Here is a 21,634-nt window from a genome sequence, read left to right as displayed (position 1 = left end):
CTGAGCAGAGGGAGTTATTCTGCCTAGAGATATGGGACCTTGGATACAACTCTGCTATTGGTCGAGGTCTCCACATAGGCATGACGACTCATGACCTATCTTTTTGGTTAGTTGTTGGTCAGTGTGTGCTTTGAGAGTTCGTTTGGAGTTTGTTCAGTGAGAGAGTTAAGATCCGTGTCTGTATCCTGTATATAGTAATTTGCGACTCTGCTGTAAATAATAAACCTATAAGTAACCAAGTTACTAGTAGCAGGGTTTTGTTCCTGCTTCATCCTGCCTGCAACTGACTGCTTCTGGACAGTCTGCCTATGCTCTGCTATATTCAACAGGTTCTGGCTAAGATTCCTCAACACCACCAACTGGTAAAACCCCCATGATGAAAAAGTGGGGAAGGGAAGAGAACCTGCTTTGCACATAGAAGGTGTCTTTCTGAGTGTCTTTCCCAGCTGGAATAAACTGCATTTATAGAATAACACACTGTGCATGCACACGAAAGCTCATACCAAGAACAAACTTAGTTGGTCTCTAAGGTGCCACTGGACATCTTTATATATATATATTTATATATACAGTGGTACCTCGGGATGCAAAAGGGATCCGTTCCAGAGCCCTGTTCGCATCCTGAATAGAACATAAGACGCGATGGCGCATCTGTGGGTTGCGTTTTGCTGCATTCGCGCGACGTCATTTTGAGCGTCTGCCGAGCGGCGAAACCCGGAAGTAACGCGCTCCATTACTTCCGGGTTGCAACCCAAAAGCGCTCAACCTGAAGCACATTCAACCTGAGGTATGACTGTATATATACAGTATTTCGACTACGTCAGACCAACACAGCTACCTACTTGAATCAGTTGGTATGAGTTGTGTATTTTAATGACTGTGCCATTTTATAAACACCCCTCAGAACTACCCGTGTATAAGATGAGCCCCAATTTTAAACCTAATTTTTTGGTTAAAAAAACTCCCTAGTCTTATACACAGAAAAATACGGTAATTAATACAAAGTTAAGAGTTTTGGATTTGATATCCCGCTTTATCACTACCCGAAGGAGTCTCAAAGCGGCTAACATTCTCCTTTCCCTTCCTCCCCCACAACAAACACTCTGTGAGGTGAGTGGGGCTGAGAGACTTCAGAGAAGTGTGACTGGCCCAAGGTCACCCAGCAGCTGCATGTGGAGGAGCGGAGACGCGAACCCAGTTCCCCAGATTACGAGACTCCCGCTCTTAACCACTACACCACACTGGCAAATCTGCAATGCACTCTTTTTAGGAAGTAAGACCTATTCAACAAAGCAGGGCTTAAGTAAACATGCAGAGGACTGCAGTGCTCAAGCCCTATTAAATGCTTTTTAAAACTTATAGCAATTTTCTTGATACAACAGGGTGTAGATTTGCAGATGAGAAGATTTCAACAAGTGTAGCTTGTATGGGAAGGTAGAATGAGGACCTTAGCATTTAAGTTTCATCCCCCCCCCCCAAAAAAACCCTGGCATGTCCTTAACATATGAACACGGTATAAAATGCAGTCTCAAAACAAGCACAACTTCAAACCGTAAGTTATGAAGTTGGCTTGCTACATTAACTAGAGTTTTGTTTTGTTTTTGAGCTATGATCCCTGGTTTGTATGTTAACTACAAGCCAAGTTTCATGGAAATGGAAACTAAACTGTCAGTGTTCTGCTCTTGGTGACTCCTCCTTGCTTTTCCACATACCCAAGCCATGGTTTAGTGTTGCACACAACGTCAGCCACTGTTTCTAGCTAGAGTAAGCCAAGAGAAGGGGGTCCGATTTTTGAGAGCTAACTAAGTTGTTCCTGGGACAGGGAGAGTCTGCTACCTTGAAATAGTTTTCTTTCATTTGTGGCCAACTTGACCATTTGTAAATAAAGCACATATTATGAAACTCTAAGTCTTGAGTGCTCCCTCATGCAAAACTAAGCAAACTCTGTAACATTACTCAATGTTCAGAGAAAAGGAGAGCAAAGTATTTTAAAAGTATTTTACATAAAATGAATCGCCTCATATAAAAGTTGCGCATGAAGCTTTACTGGTATTCCACATAGAATGTTCTCACTAAAGAAAAAATAGTAAATGAGCATGTTCTTATAAATCTTTAGAGAAAAACTTGGGGCAAAATGATTGTGAGTTGTTAAGACTTTTACATCTATGGAGCAGAGTAAAGTGAGATTCCTTAAGTATCTACTAAAAAAAGAGAAGTCCTACAAGCTATTTTTAAATTCCTGAATGTTATTTAGTAATAATAGTAATAATAATGCTGCAGCATGCAAAGCTCCATTTTATTTTAAAATTTCACTGAAAAATAAAGAGGGATATCTTACAGCTTCAGCCATTACTCTCCAAGTTGGGCAGAGCCTGTCCTCAGGGAATGACTGCAGCCCTAAACGGTTACAAATTTAGTATAACTAATTCAAAGGGATTTTCTGCTGGTTTTTGATTGGAACAACAGCTGCAACACTTCACAGCAATTTCCAAGCTGCTGCTTGCTGAACCTTTCAGATTCAGCAAGACACCATTTGACAACTGGAGCCGGGGAGCTGAGTGCTGAACAACAGCAAAAAGTTATACTGGATTCCTCAGTGATTAGCAGTATCCAACAGTCATGCAAGTGAATTCAGATGAGGGTGTGCTTTCAAATTCTCTAAAGACATGTGCCCATGGGGAGCTCACTTAGAGACCCTGCACTGAGTTGAATGACCATATTGTAAGATGCTTTAGATCTTGGGGATGTGTGCAACAAAATACAAATGCATTATATCCTGTGTCACTATGGTAGCTCAACAGATGAGGCAACCACTGGCCTGCCAGCCACTGGATGTCATGAATGCAGACAGACAGCCACCAGGTCATGTGAAGTGGTCAGGTGATGTAAGGAGCCAATGAGATTTTATATCAACCTATAATACAAGGGTGATGAACTCCCCCACCCCAGATCTTTCTCTCTCCCCTCACTGGCCAGTTTTGTCAGGTGGGCAGGGCCACACAACTGTCAATTATCTGATGTCATAATCACACGTGGTGACTGCTAGGTGGTCCCATCCACCTGTCAATGTCAGCTTGCAGAGGAATGCACTGGCAAAGCAGCACCAAGCAGGACTGAACTCTCCACTCATCAGTGGAGACTAGGGGATTGCTTGTCTAAACAGGTGCATCTTCAAGATCTGGCGGAATGCCAATGTTGATGCCGCCTCTTATATTTCTGCAGGAATAGCATTCCCTCCCATGTTACCACAAGCCGATAATCACCAGTCTGTGGCAAAACCAAATGAGTTTCCACTTGCTGATCTTGATGCCCTCGCAGGACAGTGGAGGAGAGGACAGTCTTTCAGTTAACCAGGCCCAGAGTTGTTTAGGGCTTTATACGTAAGTAGCAGGGTCTTAAAACTAATCCAGTGGCTAACAGGCAGCGAGTGAAGATCCCTTAGCACGGACATAACGTGCGCCTGATCAGGAGCACAACTCACCACCTGGGCCACAGCATTCTGCACTAGAATGTTTAGGGACACAGCAAAGGAAATTAGAAGAGCCAGACTGGATCAGGCCAATGGCCTGTCTAGTCCAGACTCCTGTTCTTGCAGTGGTCAACCAGCAAGCAGGATTCGAGCACAAGAGCTCTCTTCCCTCCTGTGGTTTCTCTGTCACTTGGGCTGACTAAGCAAAATAATGTGGCAATACTTTGCATGCCGTGCGCAGGGGTGCATGCTGGGGGATGTCGGCATCATGAATTAACTGGTTCCCTCCATGTGGGGGGTAGCCCATAGGCATTTTCTGCAGCACAGTCTCTGACTGGTGGGCTTTGGAGGAGCTTCCAGGGGTGCTGAGAGAGTACAGCGGATGCTCGGGTTGCGAACATGATCCGTGCGGGAGGCACGTCCGCAACCCGCAGCGCCACATCTGCGCATGTGCGGGTTGTGATTCGGCGTTTCTGCACATGCGCAAAGTGCAATTTAGCGCTTCTGCGCATGCATGAGTGCTGAAACCCGGAAGTAACCCATTCCAGTACTTCCAAGTTTTGGTGCATCCGTATCCCGAAAACGCACAACCTGAAGCGTCTGTAACCCAAGGTATGACTGTATCTGCCTTTTTTCCCACCATTTGCTCAGTTTCTGCATTGTATTCTCCTTCTGGTCACAGGGTACAGCAGCCATTCCAGTGACATAGGAGCAGCATAATATCTGCTCGCTGTGTGTGTGTGTGTGTGTGTGTGTGTGTGTGAGAGAGAGAGAGAGAGAGAGAGAGAGAGAGAGAGAGAGACTGCTCAGTAAATCATCTGTTCCCATTGCATTAAGATCAGTGCAGAAAGCCCTCTGTGATCTGTTTTGTCCTGCCTCTGAAAATACATTTACATTTTTCTGTGCTGTGGTAAAGAAGCAAAGTGCATATGATTTATCGAGGCTGCATCTGAAATGCCACTTTTAGTAGGAGAAGTCAATTTTAAATGTAAATAGAGAGAATTACTGGCTGTCCAAAACTCCACCGAGCTTAATGCAAGTGAAATCACAGAATACCAGAGCTTTGCTGTTAAAAGCCTATCTTAAATAACTAACAGTCAACCAACAATACATACTGACTTGAAAGTCACAAAAAGTTAAAGGTCTAGGTGAACAAGCACATTTGAAATTAAAACTGAGTATGTATAAAGATGGAACAGAACAGAGTGAAGTGGTATAAGTCAGGTGTAGTTTCCCGGAATGATAATGTAGGTTTCAGCAATTTGTGATTTATTTATTTTTAAATCCTCATGAAAACAATTAATTCGTTCCGGAGGTCCGTACTTAACCTGAAACTGTTCTTAACCTGAAGCACCACTTTAGCTAATGGGGCCTCCTGCTGCTGCCGCACAGCCAGAGCACGATTTTTGTTCTCATCCTAAAGCAAAGTTCTTAACCTGAAGCACTATTTCTGGGTTAGCGGAGTGTGTAACCTGAAGCGTATGTAACCTGAAGCGTATGTAACCTGAGGTACCACTGTATTCGGCATTTTAGTGTGAATTTCTCCCAATGAACACATTTTTGTCTGCAGTTTTAACTAACCTACACATTTTTCCAAGCAACTTCTCCCTATATAATGAATTTTTGTACATTGTTTTCGCTAATTTATTCATTTTTGTACACATTTTCCCCTAGTACGTGCACTTTTGTTGGAGAACCACATCAGAAAAATTAGAAAAGTGGAAATTTTGAAGAATGGTTGTTTCGATTCTTTGGAAAGTGAAAATCGGATGATTTTTTGCTTTAAATCAAATTCCTTCCCCGTTATGACACACTAGGGTTTCAGTCTCAAAGGAAAGTTCTGCAAGGAGATTAGTGCACGTTCTCTAGTCTGGGCAATAAGGAAATCTGCCCTTGCGGAAGACAGAGCACATCCATTTTGCTCCACCTCCCTGCACCCAGATTTCACAATTAGGAGCCTGTGCTTCTTATCTCTTACTCATTTAATGAATTAAATGAAAGGGTCAAAGCAGTGCAATGAATGAGCCACACTGCTCAAGCCACCAAATCTTGTGAGTTGTATTCAACACAGTTGTACTCAGAGTAGACCCAATAAAATTAATGCACCTAAGTTAGTCATGCCCATTAATTGAAACGAGTGTGCTTCACCAGGTGACTAATGTTGGATAGAGCCCTGTAATCCAACACGTTGCACAGGGCCACCTTAGTAGAAAAGCTGAAGGGTTGTTACCTATGTTCAGAGCTGTTTCTTGTTTGTCTCCTGTTAGGACCCAAATCTTGATTTCTGCTTTTATTAAAGTGGATATCGTTTCTGGAACACCTGCTTGAAGGCGGTCCTCAATGGCCGTAGCACCAAGAAGCAGTAAATCCTGAAAAGGGATGGAAGAGGGGAGAAAAGAATTGGGAGGTCTCATTCTTCTGGGATCAATCTCAGCTTGGACCATGCTCAAAAACAGAAATTAATGACAGCAAGCTGTGCCTTATCCTTTCTACTACCCACCCTTCAACAAGATATGTATGGCGCAGTTAACTTTCGCTGCTCCTCTGGCATGAAAATTGGACATTTCAGAGTGCATAAAAGGACCAGGCACTTTGATCAGAAGGAGGGCAACGATTCAAAAGCAATTAATTGTAATTGCAACTTTAAAAGATAGCCAGTGGAGAGGTCCATGCACCAGTTGCCATAGCAACATTCTTAATAGCCTTAATTGGTATATTTCTTAAGTTCAGAAAACAGAGGTTGCATGGCATCGTGTCGTTAAATATACTTCCTGCTTTCAAAATATACCTACAAAGTGGATGCAATCATCCGAAAGTAAAACTGTTAATTGACCTGATCATGTCCCACTTTGGAAGCACAAATGTAATGATCATCCATTTATCTTCCCATCTCTATATATCCTACAGATGTATATATACTCCGAAATAAGAAAAAAGCCCAGAAATCCTAAGGAAGTTCGCTCAGGAATAAATCCTACTGAACTCTGTAAAACTTCCTTCTAAGTAAATATTCTTAATATCAAGAGGCACACAGCATTTGCAATTGTAAAATGCACTGGCTCTAGTATAGTCTTAACTTTCCTGAAGGTTTGGGGCGACTGCTGTAGAAATGTAAGCAGATAAGACAGACTAAGTATCAGCCCCTGTGTCAGAAATGAACTCCGTCTAACTTAATGAGACTTTCTGCCTTGTTTAGAACCGAGTGCCTAGTCTTTCGTAAACAACATTTGTCAAAATCCATAATCATAGATTTAAGTGCCCTTTGTTTAAAGGCTACATATTTTGAATTTTGGGAAAGAGAAAGGAGCAAATAACAGAGCAGTGCGTTTTCATAAACAGCAGATCTATGTATTCAATCAGCATGTGACACTTTTTGCAAAAACAGGAATTATATGTGTGGCTCCAAATCAAACATGCAACTCAGCAGATAGTTTAAGAGATTTCAAATGAATTTTGCACAAGTTGTTAACAACCGAAGAGAAAACATTTTTAATGTATGCTGGGGGGAAAACTTTTTTCAGTTTTGATGCAAAGATTGCTGACATCCAAATTAAACAAAACATTCAACTGCAGGAATGCAAAAATTAAGGGGGCTTAATTGTGATGAAAATTGGTTGACTTTTTAATCATGAGAAAGAACAGAAATCATAACAACAGAATCCACACTTTTACTTACCCAACTGTCTATCTCAAAGTCAGGCAGTATTTATGGATATTCCATGCTTGCTTTCTCCATCTGTTTTTTGACTACAATTCCCATCATTCCTATCACTGGTCCTGCTACCTAGAGATGATGGGAATTGTAGTGCAAAAACAGATGGAGACCCAAGTTCAGGAAACCCTGCTCTAAACTAAGATGCCCCAAATGCTGCAAACTTTCATTATAGGAGAGCAAAGAGGCTGAAATTGCCTCATCAGGAGCCTTTGCAATCATGCTAAGCCACAGTTGGCTTAGTGTGACTTGTGAACCAGGCCAACATTACTTTGAAATCTTGCTGTATTTCTATAAAATAATAACAATCCTTGTTCATATTTTGTTAAGGAAACACTCTGCTTTTGCAGGAAACACATAGATGATTTTTTTTGGGGGGGCGGGGAATATGAATATGAAATGCTTCCAGTCAAACAGAATGGATGCACTGCTTTGTAAAGTTTAGTCTATTTCATTGGTAGGCAAACCAAGACCCGGGGGCCAGATCTGGTCCAATCGCCTTCTCAATCCGGCCCGCGGACGGTCTGGGAATCAGCATGTTTTTACATGAGTAGAATGTGTCCTTTTATTTAAAATGCAGCTCTGGGTGATTTGTGGGGCATAGGAATTCGTTCTCCCCCCCAAAATATATATATATAATCTGCCCCCCCAAGTTCTGAGGGACAGTGGACTGGCCCCCTGCTGAACAAGTTTGGTGGCCCCTGGTCTACTTGCTATTGGCAAAATTTGCAAGTGGGAGAGGATTCGGCTGTAAGCAACTCAAAACTATGTCTCCTAGTTACCTTCTCAATGATCTCATAGCACTCCTCCAGCTTCTGAGTTCTGTCCTTCAGGTTTGTGCTGGCTTCATTATAGATGGTCAGCCAATCCCGGTAAGCGTTTTCTGATATGTCTGCATATGCAATGCACAGAGTCCTCAAACCTAAAAAGGAAATGTAGGTATTGGCAGAAGGAGAAATTTGATTCAGCTCACATTTAAAGGCAAACCGACCTAATTCCCACTTTCCAAAACAATATGTGGGCCCAAGATAGCAATCCTTCCAAATTTTGCAGTGCACTCCTCCAGCCATGTAATACATACAAGAATGCAAAGAATCGGGTGCATAAAAGTGAAAATAACAATAAAATGCATTCTATTAGGGAATACTGCTTTACCAAAATGTATATATTAGGTTAAAAAGTTGTATACAAAATGTGTGTATTAGGAGAACTCTGCCCTACAATATCAATGTGATTTTTTTAGGAATGGCAACTTTAACACCTTCACGCAGCTTTCAATTTTAAAAATAAATTACTTACTATACTACAATATATTTTAAAATTAAATTGTGACGTCACAGAAACATGACATGAGGTAGTTGAATAGCTTCACATTAACTGCCCAACTGCAAATAACATAATGCTCTGTAGCTCCTTTTAATAGACACATGTAATTTGCGCCGATGTTGACACAGGTTAACCATGCGCAGTAATCTGAAGAACTTTGGAATATGAACAGCGTTATTTTTATGAGACTTCTGATAGAATTTAGCATACATAAAAATAAGGATTTCTCTTCTGGCACAAGTGAACCAGAAGAAGGAGAGAGCATGCCACATAAAACAGAAGGACAATATTATTGCGGGTGTGGGAGTTCCCAGGAAAAAAGAATTTGTGTGGTAGGGAGAGATTTTCAGGCATGGGAAGGAATACCTTTTGCAGCAACATGGTATCATAAAAGGAACATAGTCCAGGTTGCTCTACCTCAGTAATGTCCCATTAGCAATGAAATAAGAGACAGGTATATTTGATTTCATATAGCAAACTTGTAGGGGCAGCTACTGCATCTTAAGGGAACACAACAGAAGTGCGGGCAGTAGGATCCAAGTTCATTTTCCGTTTTCCTAAACATTTACAACAGAGGCACCACACGTCACCTCTCCTTCAAACTTCTTTGTTCTGTCCCCCCCCCCACCCATGAGTCATTTCAGAAACACTCTCCCAACTTGCTAAACAAAGGCATTAACGCCAGTTGAGAGCTAGGAGACTCAGTTAATGTTGCTTCTGTGGTACTGCTCCACTCCAATTGATCTTCTGTTTCACACCTCTTTAAACAAGATTGCAATCTTGATACACTCCATTTTCACCCGAGGAATGTTTTGCCTCTGGCTTGAGTTGTATGCCTGGGACTCTGTAGATTCCCCAATTCAGCATCTCCTTTGGCTGGAGACAGATTATAGTGGGGTTGTTCTTTTAAAGGTGGCTGAAAATGGTATGAGTGGCAGGACTGCCTTTAGTGCATGCACACATTTCCTTGGTCCCACAGTCTATGTCTGGTCACACCATTCTGCAATCAGCAAAAGCAAAAGCAGAGGAGATCCCTCTGGCTGGCTGTATCATGGGACAGAATGTGTCTATCAGACCACATTCAGCAGGTGCGGGAATAATCTTCAACTTGTATTTCCTTTCTCAATTCTGCCCATGTTCAATACATATGACATGCGAAACTATATATGGCACTATTTTGATGCTCAAATCTGAATCCTTAACAGAAGAACCAAGCCCAAACCCCTCTTCCTCATTAAAAAAACCCAAAACCCTTGTCCACCACATTCTTTCCTTCCATCGAACTAGAGGATGACAGTTCTTGCTAAGGAATCTATCCATTTTGGTTTCTCCCAATTTCTCATTTTTCCAGCCTGCTGAAAACAAATGCCTACCTTCTGTAGCAAAATAGTCAAGATGACACAGTGTCTGCTCCAAATACAGGGAATTTTTGGAGAGTCTCTCGAAAATGACGTTATCCTACCAACAAGAAAGAACATAGATAAAACACGGGTCCATAAATGCATTTTATAATGCCTATTTAAGACCTTTATATCCTTTATAGCCTGCCTTTCCAGGGTGCTTGAGGTGGTTCAGGTAACAAGTAGGGCACTTTATAATTAAAAGGAAGGTAGCAGCATTGACCCACAAAATAATAAGCTGTGGACATACCTAGAAAACAAACAAACAAACAAACAAACAAACTCTATAAAGTAAATTGTTGGAAAGAAGATATGATGTGATTGAATTGAGAGCTTCCCTCAAAGAAATGAATGACATTGTTCAAACCACTATTCCCGCAACCAGGTCTTTTCCAGATGTTTTGGACTACAACTCCCCTAAGGCCCTGCCAGAATACCATTTGCTAGCTGAGGCTGATGGGCGTTGTAGTCCAAAACATCTAGACAGCACCAAGGTTGGGAAGGCTGGATTAAACAGCCAACCTTGGCTTGATCCTGTCCACACAATCCTGATCCAGAAAACAGATCAATTTGCTGATGGATAATGTAACAAAGGGGGGATTTAAGTCTTGAAGGGCATACAACCTCTGATGACAATGGCAGTGTTGCTTATTATTATTAGCATTATTTATGAAGCACAAAGTATCAGAGCTACAACGGAAAGCATAGTGACAATTTCCTTTGACACTTACGGCTCCTTTGCAGTACAAACGCAGGCGCCCTTCCGGAGTCCTGACAATTACAGACATTCGTTTTCTGTCACTGGGAAGAAAAAGAAGCAGCATTCATTGCAGTTCATGTGATATCAGCATCTAGCAAAGTGCTTGCCAAATGGTCTTCGGGCACAGCCCCATGGGCAGCTCAGCTGGCTAGTGTGGTGCTGATAAAGCCAAGGTTGCAGGTTCGAGACAGCTGCCTATTTTGAAGTCAGGTTATCCCCATCCAGATACGGCTGCTGCTGAGCCACCAGCCAAAGCTGGTTGAAGGCACTCCATGTCACAGAGGCCCCTTGTGCATCCCGGGACAAGGATAGCCAGTGAATACCCCCAAGCTGAACACCTGATTCTTCAGGGGGAAGTGCAACCCCATCAAGAACTGGCTGAAGGAAACAATATGTGAAATCTTGGACATGTCAGGAATCTCCAGGAAGCTCTGAAATGTAAGAGACACCTGGCCCTTTATGAATGAAAAGAATTTTGGCTAGCCAAACTTATAAGTGGGGAAGTGAGAGGTGGTTTCATGTCAGGGTTGAGTGTAAGAGCCCAGTGGTTTGAGAAAACACCTACAATACCGATCTTTTTGACCCAAAGAGGAAGAGCAAATGGTTTAGGGTTGTCTAAAGATATACAAATATGAGTAATGGGGGTATTTAGAGGCTCAGCGTCCGGAAATGTATCATAATCAAGCCCAATAAACCAGTTCCTATAGAACATGGTTTAGGAACAACCAAATTACTTTAGAATTAATATGAAAATGTATGTATGAATACAGTGGTTCCTCGTGTTATGTGTTGAATACATACTGCGGATCTGTCATTAGTCTAATGGTTTGGAGAAGTCAAATGTGGGCCAGATCCTTTGAGAAATACAGATCAGAAATCATGGAGACTGAAACAGCCTTTCCTAATCTCATTTTCTTTATAAATGAACGGCATGTCATTATTTTGAAATTAATGAACTTCTTTCTTCTCTCTTTCTGAATTAGATTAAAAGCAGAGGGGTTTTCAGACACAAGGGGGTACAGGGGTATATGGTTAGAAGATTGAAAAGGACTAAGTTGACAGAGAATTGAAAGTAATAATTGGGAGTTGCTAGTTGAGGTATGGACATTGGGATGCAGAGAGGGGGGGTATGGGGAAGTCCAAGAAAAGTGGTCTATAAGAAAATATGTATGAAACTATGCGTGTTTGTTTGTCTTTTTCATTGTCTGTTTGTCTTTTTAAAATGTTGTAAAACCAATAAAAATTTTATAAAAAAAAAAAATAGATTAAAAGCAGAGGACTCTACTAAGAATACATTTTGCCATTGATGTCTTCTTACAAGGGACTGCTTGTTTTGTGGGGAGTGGGGCGACTGAAAGCTCCATCAAACTTCTTTTTTAAATAAAAAAGTTCTTATTTTTTCCCCTTAGGACTGTTTTTCCCCTTAGGGCTGTTTTTCTAAAAAAATAGATGAAGATAATCAAACAAAAGTGCATTGGAACTGACACAGGGGACACCCGTGTATGCAATGAAATTGCAATAAAATTGATTATTATCAAGCCAAGTATAGAGAAGTATAATTCAAGTATAATTCAACCAATTGCACAGAACGAAATCATACATTTATAATTACATGTACTCATTTTTAGGACCAAGTCGGGGGGTTTTTAATGAACTAAACATTTCAATGGGGGCCTAAAACATTTCCCGAAAGATTGCACAAATTCTTTTTAATTTTGCATGGTTTGGTTTTGCTTCCTATACTTCTCAGGAGCTACTTTGGCACAATCCATTTAGAGAGGATTGTTGAGCATGTTATCCAGCCAGTTAGGGATCACATAGCAGCATTACGACATCATGATGTAGTGTAATTCCCTGGTGTAGTCTGTCCCAGGAACTTGGCTAGCCTTCTCACAGCTGCTAAACTGCCATTTGAAGAAGCAGCAGCAATCTCTCTCTCCCTCTCTCTCTCTCTCTCTCTCTCTCTCTCTCTCTCACACACACACACACACACACACCTCACACAATCTATTAGACTGTAAACTGTTCCAAACTGCAGGAGGGAATGATGTTGGGGAAGGTTGTTTTAAAGGTTTTTCCTTTAAAAATTGAGTTTTCTCCACTCCATTTATCACATTTTCTTAGGTACTGAAATAGTTATAAAATCTAATTACCTTGAAAATTCCAATACATTGAGGATCTCATATGTCTCTTCTTTTCCTAGCTGCAAACACATGAAACAAAAATTGAACCACGTTAAGCGACGCGAACATGCAAAGAAGCCTTGCTTCTTTCGAATGCCCACGTTAAAACATGTGATGATAGCTCCCTCTGCTGGGCAAAATGGTGTACTTATATGTGTGCCTCCAAGAGCATGGTGCACAGAATATTATTTCATTCAGCATGCATTCTCCAAGTGCAACTGTAAAGAACACACCTTCATAAGATTTTATGGTAAAATGTGCAGAGGGCTCTCATTCCACAGTGATGGGCTGTCCTGCTTGATAAGACACCTCCAGTGACTTTAACCTCTGACGCACAATTTATGTTATGGCATTCTAAGTCACAACAGAGCTCAAGCTTTTGTACACAATGCTCAAGAAAGCACCTACCATGAACATGGGTACTCTGGCTTATACCAAGCAAGCCTACTGATCCACCCTAATCCATACTCTCTATGCCAGCGTTCTTCAACCTTGGGTTTTCCCAGATGTGGGTGGACTACAACTCCCATCAGCCTTGACCACTGGGCTAAGATAGCTGTGCATGATGGGTGTTGTAGTCCACCCACATCTGGTGTCAGCCCAGGAATGTCCAGGAATCCACTCTTCATTGTCAAAACAACACTGACAAGTTAGGGAAAGCCGTGTCTCTCAGCTGCTCCTAGTTGTGCACCCAATAAGGCAGTTGCAGCAACAGAGAGGCCCCGCTCCCGACCTCAGCTTATGTATCTCTCCCACCTGAGCTGCGTGTAAGCAGGCAAAGGCTGTGCCTTCTTGTCACCTGCTTCTGCTCCTCCCACTTCCATCCTCTTCTGGTCCTGGGAGATAGTAGAGAAGGAGGAAGAGGAAGGAGATGTGGAAGCCCTTGACTCTGCACAAGCCTGACCTGTCTCTCCTTCCTCCTGCACCTGTTGTTCACTCTCCACTCCTGCACCTTTCTCCTGCCTCTGAGTCTCATCTCCTGGCTGTCACAGGTTTCCCCAGATCACCAATCCCTTCTTCCAACCCCCTTTCTCCCAGTGCCCACTCCCCAGTATACAGCCAGTCCCTTGACATCTGGGGACCCAAGACTGAAGAATACTGGTCTACACTGCCTGGCAAAATTACAGACTGCAGACCAAGATTACAGATAGGAGCCTTTTCCTAACCCTACTTGGGGACTGAAAGTTGCACCTTTTGCATGGAAAGCATGTGCTCTTCCTACTGAGCTACAGCCCTTCCCCAAAGGTCTGGCTCCCATGGCACCAATGGGAATCAAACACAGTTTAATAAGCAGGTGCTTTGGCCAGTGAACCAATGGCCTTCCTACAGATCCTCTATTTATTTATGCTATTTATGGGCCGCCATAGAGTTCTCAGAGTTGCTTAGAGCTATCCTTTTATACATGCTCTTACCGCGTCAATGATAACAGAATCCGGAGTCCGTCCGGTGAAGACGTAGCCAAGCTTTTTTGCTCCTTTGACTAAGGCTCCTTCATCTGTCAATAGAAACAACCTGCCTTTATGGGAAATTCATTACAAATGTAGCAAATGGCTTTATTAACATAAAAGTAAATGGAATATCACTGAGGCTAATAGTGCTGAAGAGCATTTATGAAATTATATACCACAGGGTCCTGCTGGAAGACTTACGTCTCTCTTGCCTATTCTCATCATTTGTCTATTTTATTTTTTAAAAAAACATACCCCAATTTTTGTATGTAACCCCCCCTCAGAAAAAACAACCCTGAAGTGGCTTACCAAAATAGTAATAGTAATAATAAAAATAGAGAGGGGAAGAGGTTGCATTCGGACGTAACACTAAGCCGTGCCATGGCTAGCTGACAGGTGTTGTGGTTACGGATGTAGGACTAGGACCTGAGGTAAAAGGTAAAGGTAAAGGGACCCCTGACCATTAGGTCCAGTCGTGACCGACTCTGGGGTTGCGGCGCTCATCTCGCTTTATTGGCCGAGGGAGCCGGCGTACAGCTTCCAGGTCATGTGGCCAGCATGACTAAGCCGCTTCTGGCGAACCAGAGCAGCGCATGGAAACGCCATTTACCTTCCCACCAGAGAAGGTACCTATTTATCTACTTGCACTTTGATGTGCTTTCAAACTGTTAGGTTGGCAGGAGCAGGGACCGAGCAATGGGAGCTCACCCCATCGCGGGGATTTGAACCGCCGACCTTCTGATCGGCAAGTACTAGGCTTCGTGGTTTAACCCACAGCACCACCCGCGTCCTGAGGTGCCAGGGTTCAAATTCCCACTCAGCCATGAAGCCCACTGGGTAACCCTGAGCCAGCCACTCACTCTCAGCCTAAGCTACCTCACAGGGTTGTGGTGAGGATAAAATGGGTGAGAGGGAAGCGTGAGCTCCTTGGGGGGGAAGGTGGGATGTAAATGTAATAAATAAATAAGAGGCGTTATGAAAGTTCAAGGACAAAGCATGGCCTAGGGAGAGTTGCAAGGCCCATATTTAGGCCTCAGGCCTAAGGTTCCTTACCTCTATCCTAGACAATATTTAAAAAAAAACCTCAAGATGTATACAGCCTCTGACAAACATGGGCTTGCCATCTTGGGCCCTCATTGAGGAATCCACCTCATTCCCTTGCTCTGCTGTTCTCCTTGCTTTCCATCCCCTTAAGAAAGGGAGCCAGTGACCAACCTGGAGAAGAGGCCTGGTAGATGATTGTGTTTCCGTCTCTTTCTGGGACAACGGTGTGACACACAGCCAGGAGAGTGAGGAATTCCCGGATGTGAGTAGCTGTGGGCTGAAAGGGAAGGTCCACACAAGAGTCATGCCACAAGGAATCCTGAGGGAGTTTCTAAGTCTCTTGCTGTATTTATTAGAAGAGGAAAACAAGCACTTGGGTGGTCAATGGCGCTCTCCTCGGTTACTTTGTGGTTTCTGCCCATTATCTCCTTCGATGGTTAAAAGCTGCGATAACTGTTTCACCACCTACAGGATCAGAGGCCCAATCCCTCAGGATACCAACTGCTTGGCCACAAAAGGAGAAGAGGGCCTTTCCAGAGGCCTCTGGTTGTCCGCTGTGGGAAACAGGACACTGGGCCCTTGGTCTGATCCTTGCATTAGTCCGTCAAATACGGAATAATTACACTAGTTAGATCAGTGTTTCTCAAACTTAGATCCCCGGCCATTGTTGGACTACAACTCCCATCAACCCTAGCTAGGAGGACCAATGGTCAAGGATGATGGGAGTTGTAGTCCAACAACAGCCAGGAACCCGAGTTTGAGAAACACAGAGTTAGATTATTAGACAGACCGTCAGTCTGATCCAGCAGAGCTCTCCCTGTGTTAACCTCATCAAATACAAGACAATTAAACCAGCTAGGTCTTTGGTCTGATCCAAGAGGGTTCTTCTTATGTTAGCCCCATCAAATACTAGTCAGATTACTGGAGCTCAATGACAAAAGGCAGCCTTTCCCAACCTGGAGCCCTCCAGATGCTTTGAACCAACTCCCATCAGCCCCAGCCAGGTAGTCCAACACATCTGGAGAGCACCAGCTGGGGAAGGCTGCACTAAGGTAGAAAGAACAGCCTTCCCAGATCAGGCCAATAGTCCCCTCTTGTTTCTGGGTGAGTTGTTGAAGGCCTTTATTGCTCACACAGCAAATACATCACCTACATGCCTGCAACTCAAGCTTTGTCGGCAGACAGCAAGCTATCTTAACTTCCCCAGTGCAGCCGGCCTTAAGAGGGGCATCCTATGATTTCCTTGTATTGAAATCAATTATTCAGTCTGCTTTTGTCCTTCCATGTTCACAGCTTACAATAGGTTCCACCCACCCAGTTCTAAAGCAACAATGAGGGCCTTCTTATCACGTCAGCCCTTCCACAGAGCCCTTGTCTCTCCTTTGACATGTAGTGTCAGCAGCGGTGCTGGATTTATTCCTCCGCCTGCTGCCAAACCAAAATGTCAAACCGATTACTACAGCAAATACCCTGCTGTGTATGGGTGGTGAGTGGATAACAATATTTCCCACTTTCCAATTCGAGCTGGGAAAGGGGGACTTTTGTGTGCATCTATCAGACATTTTTTTAAAAAAAACAACAAACTGAATTGCAAAGATAATATTGAAATACTGCAATATTTATGTGCTGGTCAGTATTTAGTCTAAATATATTCTTAGGGCTCAGAAAGGAAGTGTAAACGTGAGCCTTAACCCCAAACTATCATGCAGGGTTTTTTGAAAATGAATGAATGTCTGAGTGTGTTTTCCTATTTGTTTATAAAAATATTTATATATTGCTATTCATAAAAAATATCAAAGTGGTTTACAACAATTATACAGAAAACCATACAATAAAAACATATGACATTTTAAAATTGGAAATCAGCTAGCTATTTTGGAAAGATGTATTCTTAATTGCTTACATAAACCCGATGGAATGGAAGAGTTTTCAACAGGTGTGTAAAACGTGCAATGGCAGGTGCCTGCTGCTGACGCCCCTTTCTGAATCACAACCAATTCCTGAGAGCCTTTTGAATCAGGGATGGGTGACTCTTGTCAATTCTGGTTTCTTACACCTGCAGCTAAGACACCCACGTCCACCCTGCATTCCCAAGTGGTACCTACAGAGCAGCAGAGCTTCTTAAGTGACTCTTCCACCCAAAGACAAAGGACAAGAGCACGACAGAACTATCAGTGGAACAATACTATAGAACTGGGCTTACGTGATCACTCTCAATATTTTGCAGCAGCCTCGGGTCATCAAATTCGCAAGATTCGCTGGTGGAAGGAGGAAGTTGACTAGAAGTAGAATAAAAGGAATGAATCATTACCTCCTCAAAACATATGCTTCCATTAATAACACACAGGATTTACAACATCATCAATTACCGAACTTGGGTATCAATGGAACTATTCTTATCTCCCTTCCACTGGGACAGCGACTCCTTAGGAGGCAAGAGGACATATTCTCCCCAAACATGCAGGCTATATATTCTCTGCAGCATTGTATTTCCTTTATCCACTGGGTGGGACAGAGCCAGCACATTAGCTTCCTGGAAGGGGGTTTGCTGTTCCTTACCAGGAAGGAAAGGGGCAGGGAGGTTGATGCAATGCTGGATTGGTTCCACTGGTGCTTTTGCCTGGTTCTAACTTCCCCACTGCCTCACCCTTCACCCTCTCCCTCCCAGAAAGCAACACTAACCCACCTGGAGATCCACTTTCAGCTCTATCTCCTCTGCAAATAGAATGCAGTTCACCCATTTCCCCACTTGCCCTTCTTATTACTGCCTCCCCTCCAAAAGCAGTCTCGCCTTTGCCTTTGAATTGGATTACTGAATCACACTCGGGTGGGTGGGTGTGTGTGTGGCTTCCCTTGTACTTAACCCAGAAGCTGCAGCTAGGCTGTTTACATCATATAACATCCAAGGGAGCTGCAGTGGTTGCCAATATGCTATCAGAAACAGTTCAAGGTTTTGCTTTTAGCATTTAAGGCACTAAATAGTCTGGAGCCAGGCTGCTTGAGGGGATAGCCTGCCCGTTATATATCCCTGTCCAGAAACTCTGTTTCCCAGATGGGGGACCTTATGCCCTAGAGACCAGGCTTTTAGTGTTGCAGCTCCAGCATTCTGGAATTCAATCACCAGATGAAATTAAATTAGCATCCAGTGTTTTGACATTTAGGCAGCTATTGAAGCTTTCCCTGAATCATTTTATGGAACGTTACTCTTACAATTGTAGAAAAGGTTATATTGCTTTTTATAATAATAAAAAAGTTTATGGAGTTTCTCATCTGTTACTTTTTTATTTTATTGCACAGTGCTTCAGTAACTTTTGGTTGTGAAGCAGTTTATAAATCAGCAATTAATTAATTACTTAATTAACTTCCATTAGCCACCCAGTGGCAAATCTCTGCAAAACGTGCTCAATGTTTGCCCACTTGAACCATTCCACAAAGCTAAAAGAGACACATGCCCCTCAAACTAATGTCAGTCAATATCTGCTTTACCTGAAGTCTTCTGATGAACATTCTCTTGCTAATTCCGGAAAGTGACTAAAAAGAAAGAAAGGAATATGCAAAATTGGTCTGATCTGATCATAAGAAAAAGATGGATCATAACGCTGGTCAACAACAAATTTGTTGTCTGTGTTTTTTCAGTTGATTTAGGATGAATCTGATGCACTGAATCCAAAAATCACATTGGTTTTGCTCAATCAGGTCAAGCTTTTGAGCTATGGCCACATGTCGTTTTTTTACATTTTTGTTCACAGGCACGCTTGTGTGGAGCATTTTAGAAGAAGGTGGGGGTAAAATGCCATGTCGAATAATTGTTTTGATTGGAAATGATTATTTTAATGACAAGAGGTATTCAGGTCCAATAGTTCTGGGTGATTATGTCGAAAAGGGATCAGTTTGAAGTCATAAAACCTCGAAATCTTCCATAAATTGGTGTGGCAAAGCATAGTTATTTTGGTATTAAACTTGGTGACCAGGATAAAGCTTGGGCGCCACACATGGTGTGCAAGGCATGCACCGAGACTCTACGTGGGTGGACCAATGGCAAGAGGAGTCTGAACTTTGGAATTCCCATGGTTTGGAGGGAGCTGACAAACCATGTCACTGACTGCTACTTCTGCGCTGTTGATGTGACTGGGATCAACAGAAAGAACCGGAGCAGCCTCAAGTGTCCTGATCTTCAATCAGCACGTCATCCTGTAGCTCATTGTGATGAAATTCCAGTGCCTATCTTTGGAGAACTTCCTGACATTAGTGACAAAGATGCCTCCAGTGTTGAAGGGCATGAAGAAGAAGAAGTGGTTCTTGAAGATGATGCTCCACATCCATTTTCCGAAAAGGAGTTGAATGATCTAGTTCGCGACCTCAGCTTGTCAAAGGACTCTGCCGAACTGTTGGCATCCAGACTGAAGGAAAAAAACCTCCTCTCTGACAGTGCTCGCATCAGCTTCTTCCGCAACAGGCATCAAGAGTACCTCCGTTTTTTCTCGGAAGAGAAGGACTTGGTGTACTGTGCAGATATTACGCAGCTTCTGCTCAAGCTTAGAGTGCCGCAGTACGAACCCAAAGATTGGAGACTGTTCATTGACAGCAGCAAGCGATCACTGAAATGTGTTCTGCTACACAACAGCAACCAGTTTGCCTCTATACCCCTGGCTCACTCGACTACACTGAAGGAGAACTATGAAGCGGTGAAGTATGTGCTGGAGAAAATTGGTTATGATCAGCATAAGTGGTTTATTTGTGTTGACCTGAAGATGGTGAACTTTTTGTTGGGCAACAGTCTGGCTTCACCAAGTACTCATGTTTTCTGTGCATGTGGGATAGTAGGGACTGTGCTCAGCATTACACGAAGAAGGAATGGCCTGTGCGGGAGGAATTGGTGCCTTGCAAAGAAAGGAACGTCATCAATGACCCTCTGGTGGACAGAGACAGAATACTCTTCCCACCACTGCACATCAAGCTCGGCTTAATCAAGCAGTTCACCAAGGCTCTGGACAAGGATGCTGACTGCTTCACTTACTTGTGCCAGGCTTTTCCAGGATTGACCATGGAGAAGTTGAAAGTTGGCATCTTTGATGGTCCTCAGATCCATCAGCTCATCAGAGATCCAGAGTTCGGAAACTCAATGAATGAAGTGAACTGGAAGCGTGGAAGGCATTTGTTCTGGTAGTGAAGAAATTTCTGGGCAACAATAAGGCCAGAAACTACGCAAAACTTGTTAACAACATGCTGACTGCTTTCAGAAACCTGGGCTGCAACATGAGTGTCAAGATGCACTACCTATTTTCACATCTGGAACGGTTTCCTGAGAACCTGGGTTCAATGAGTGATGAGCAGGGGGAGAGATTCCATCGGGACATGAAAGAGATGGAGACCAGGTATCAGGGTCGCTGGGACGCAGTCATGATGGCTGACTACTGTTGGACTCTGAAGAGACCTCCCTGCCACTGAGCATTCCTGGAGTTCCAAGAAACAGAAGTTCAAGCCCTGAAGTTTGAAAAATGGTGAAGCAACATGCAATTTACATGTACTTACCTTTATCAATGCCCACCATTCAGTTTACAGTAATCGATGTTTCTATCAGGTAATCAATATATGTTGTTGGAAAAACATTTTTTTCTCTTAAAAACATATTTAGGATGATATGTGTTGACAAAAATCAGCTGATAATGCCACAAAAATGTAATTGATTTTGTCACAAGATCTGATTTTTTCAAATCAACATAGCACAAAAACCTGACCTGATGGAGAGAAACGGATGCCATTTCCTGATTCAGCAGTGCAAAAATACCCTAAATCAATTGTAGAAATCTAGACAACATTCAAAAAGTAAAAAATTGTTGCCCGGTGTAATGCATACCTGGATCAGGGCAAGTGGACCTAGGTCTGAAAATCTCAAGCTAAAACACATCCATCCAAGGAACCAAAAGGTAAAGGTAAAGGACCCCTCAATGGTTAAGTCCTGTCAAAGGTGAGCTCATCTCACTTTTCAGGCCGAGGGAGCTAACGTTTGTCCACAGACGGCTTTCTGGGTCACGTGGCTAGCATGACCAAAATGCTTCTGGAGCAACAGGACACCATGACAGAAACCAGAGCACACGGAAACATCATTTACCTTCCCACCACAGCGGTACCTATTTCTCTACTTGCACTGGTATGCTTTCAAACTGCTAGGTTGGCAGGAGCTGAGACAGAGCAACGGGAGCTCACCTCATCATGAGGATTCGAACTGCTGACCTTATAATCTGCAAGCCCAAGAGGCTCGGTGGTTTAGACCACAGTGCCACCCGCGTCC

At 43.0% G+C, this 21,634-nt stretch overlaps 1 protein-coding gene and 1 long non-coding RNA gene across 2 annotated transcripts in view; one reads left to right on the top strand and one right to left on the bottom strand.

Moving 5' to 3' along the window:
* The window catches only part of ATP8A2 (ATPase phospholipid transporting 8A2), a 250,069-nt gene that overhangs the window by 143,729 nt on the left and 84,706 nt on the right, over positions 1–21,634 (bottom strand). Inside the window, exons 15-23 of the mRNA XM_083498877.1 lie at positions 18,829–18,873; positions 17,546–17,621; positions 15,514–15,619; positions 14,263–14,345; positions 12,821–12,870; positions 10,639–10,708; positions 9,881–9,965; positions 7,964–8,103; positions 5,700–5,838 (exon numbers count right to left, since the gene is read on the bottom strand). Coding sequence (XP_083355003.1) covers positions 5,700–5,838; positions 7,964–8,103; positions 9,881–9,965; positions 10,639–10,708; positions 12,821–12,870; positions 14,263–14,345; positions 15,514–15,619; positions 17,546–17,621; positions 18,829–18,873 — 794 coding nt within the window. The remainder of the gene's footprint in view (positions 1–5,699; positions 5,839–7,963; positions 8,104–9,880; positions 9,966–10,638; positions 10,709–12,820; positions 12,871–14,262; positions 14,346–15,513; positions 15,620–17,545; positions 17,622–18,828; positions 18,874–21,634) is intronic.
* On the top strand, positions 3,086–5,941 carry LOC310704946. The gene is made up of 2 exons (XR_014525109.1): positions 3,086–3,380; positions 5,737–5,941. It is a non-coding gene; the product is annotated as an uncharacterized lncRNA (long non-coding RNA).

The sequence above is a fragment of the Podarcis liolepis genome, assembly GCF_965112155.1.
Source record: "Podarcis liolepis genome assembly, chromosome: 4".
Classification (NCBI taxonomy): Eukaryota; Metazoa; Chordata; class Lepidosauria; order Squamata; family Lacertidae; genus Podarcis; species Podarcis liolepis.
This window is presented reverse-complemented; position numbering and strand designations above follow the sequence as displayed.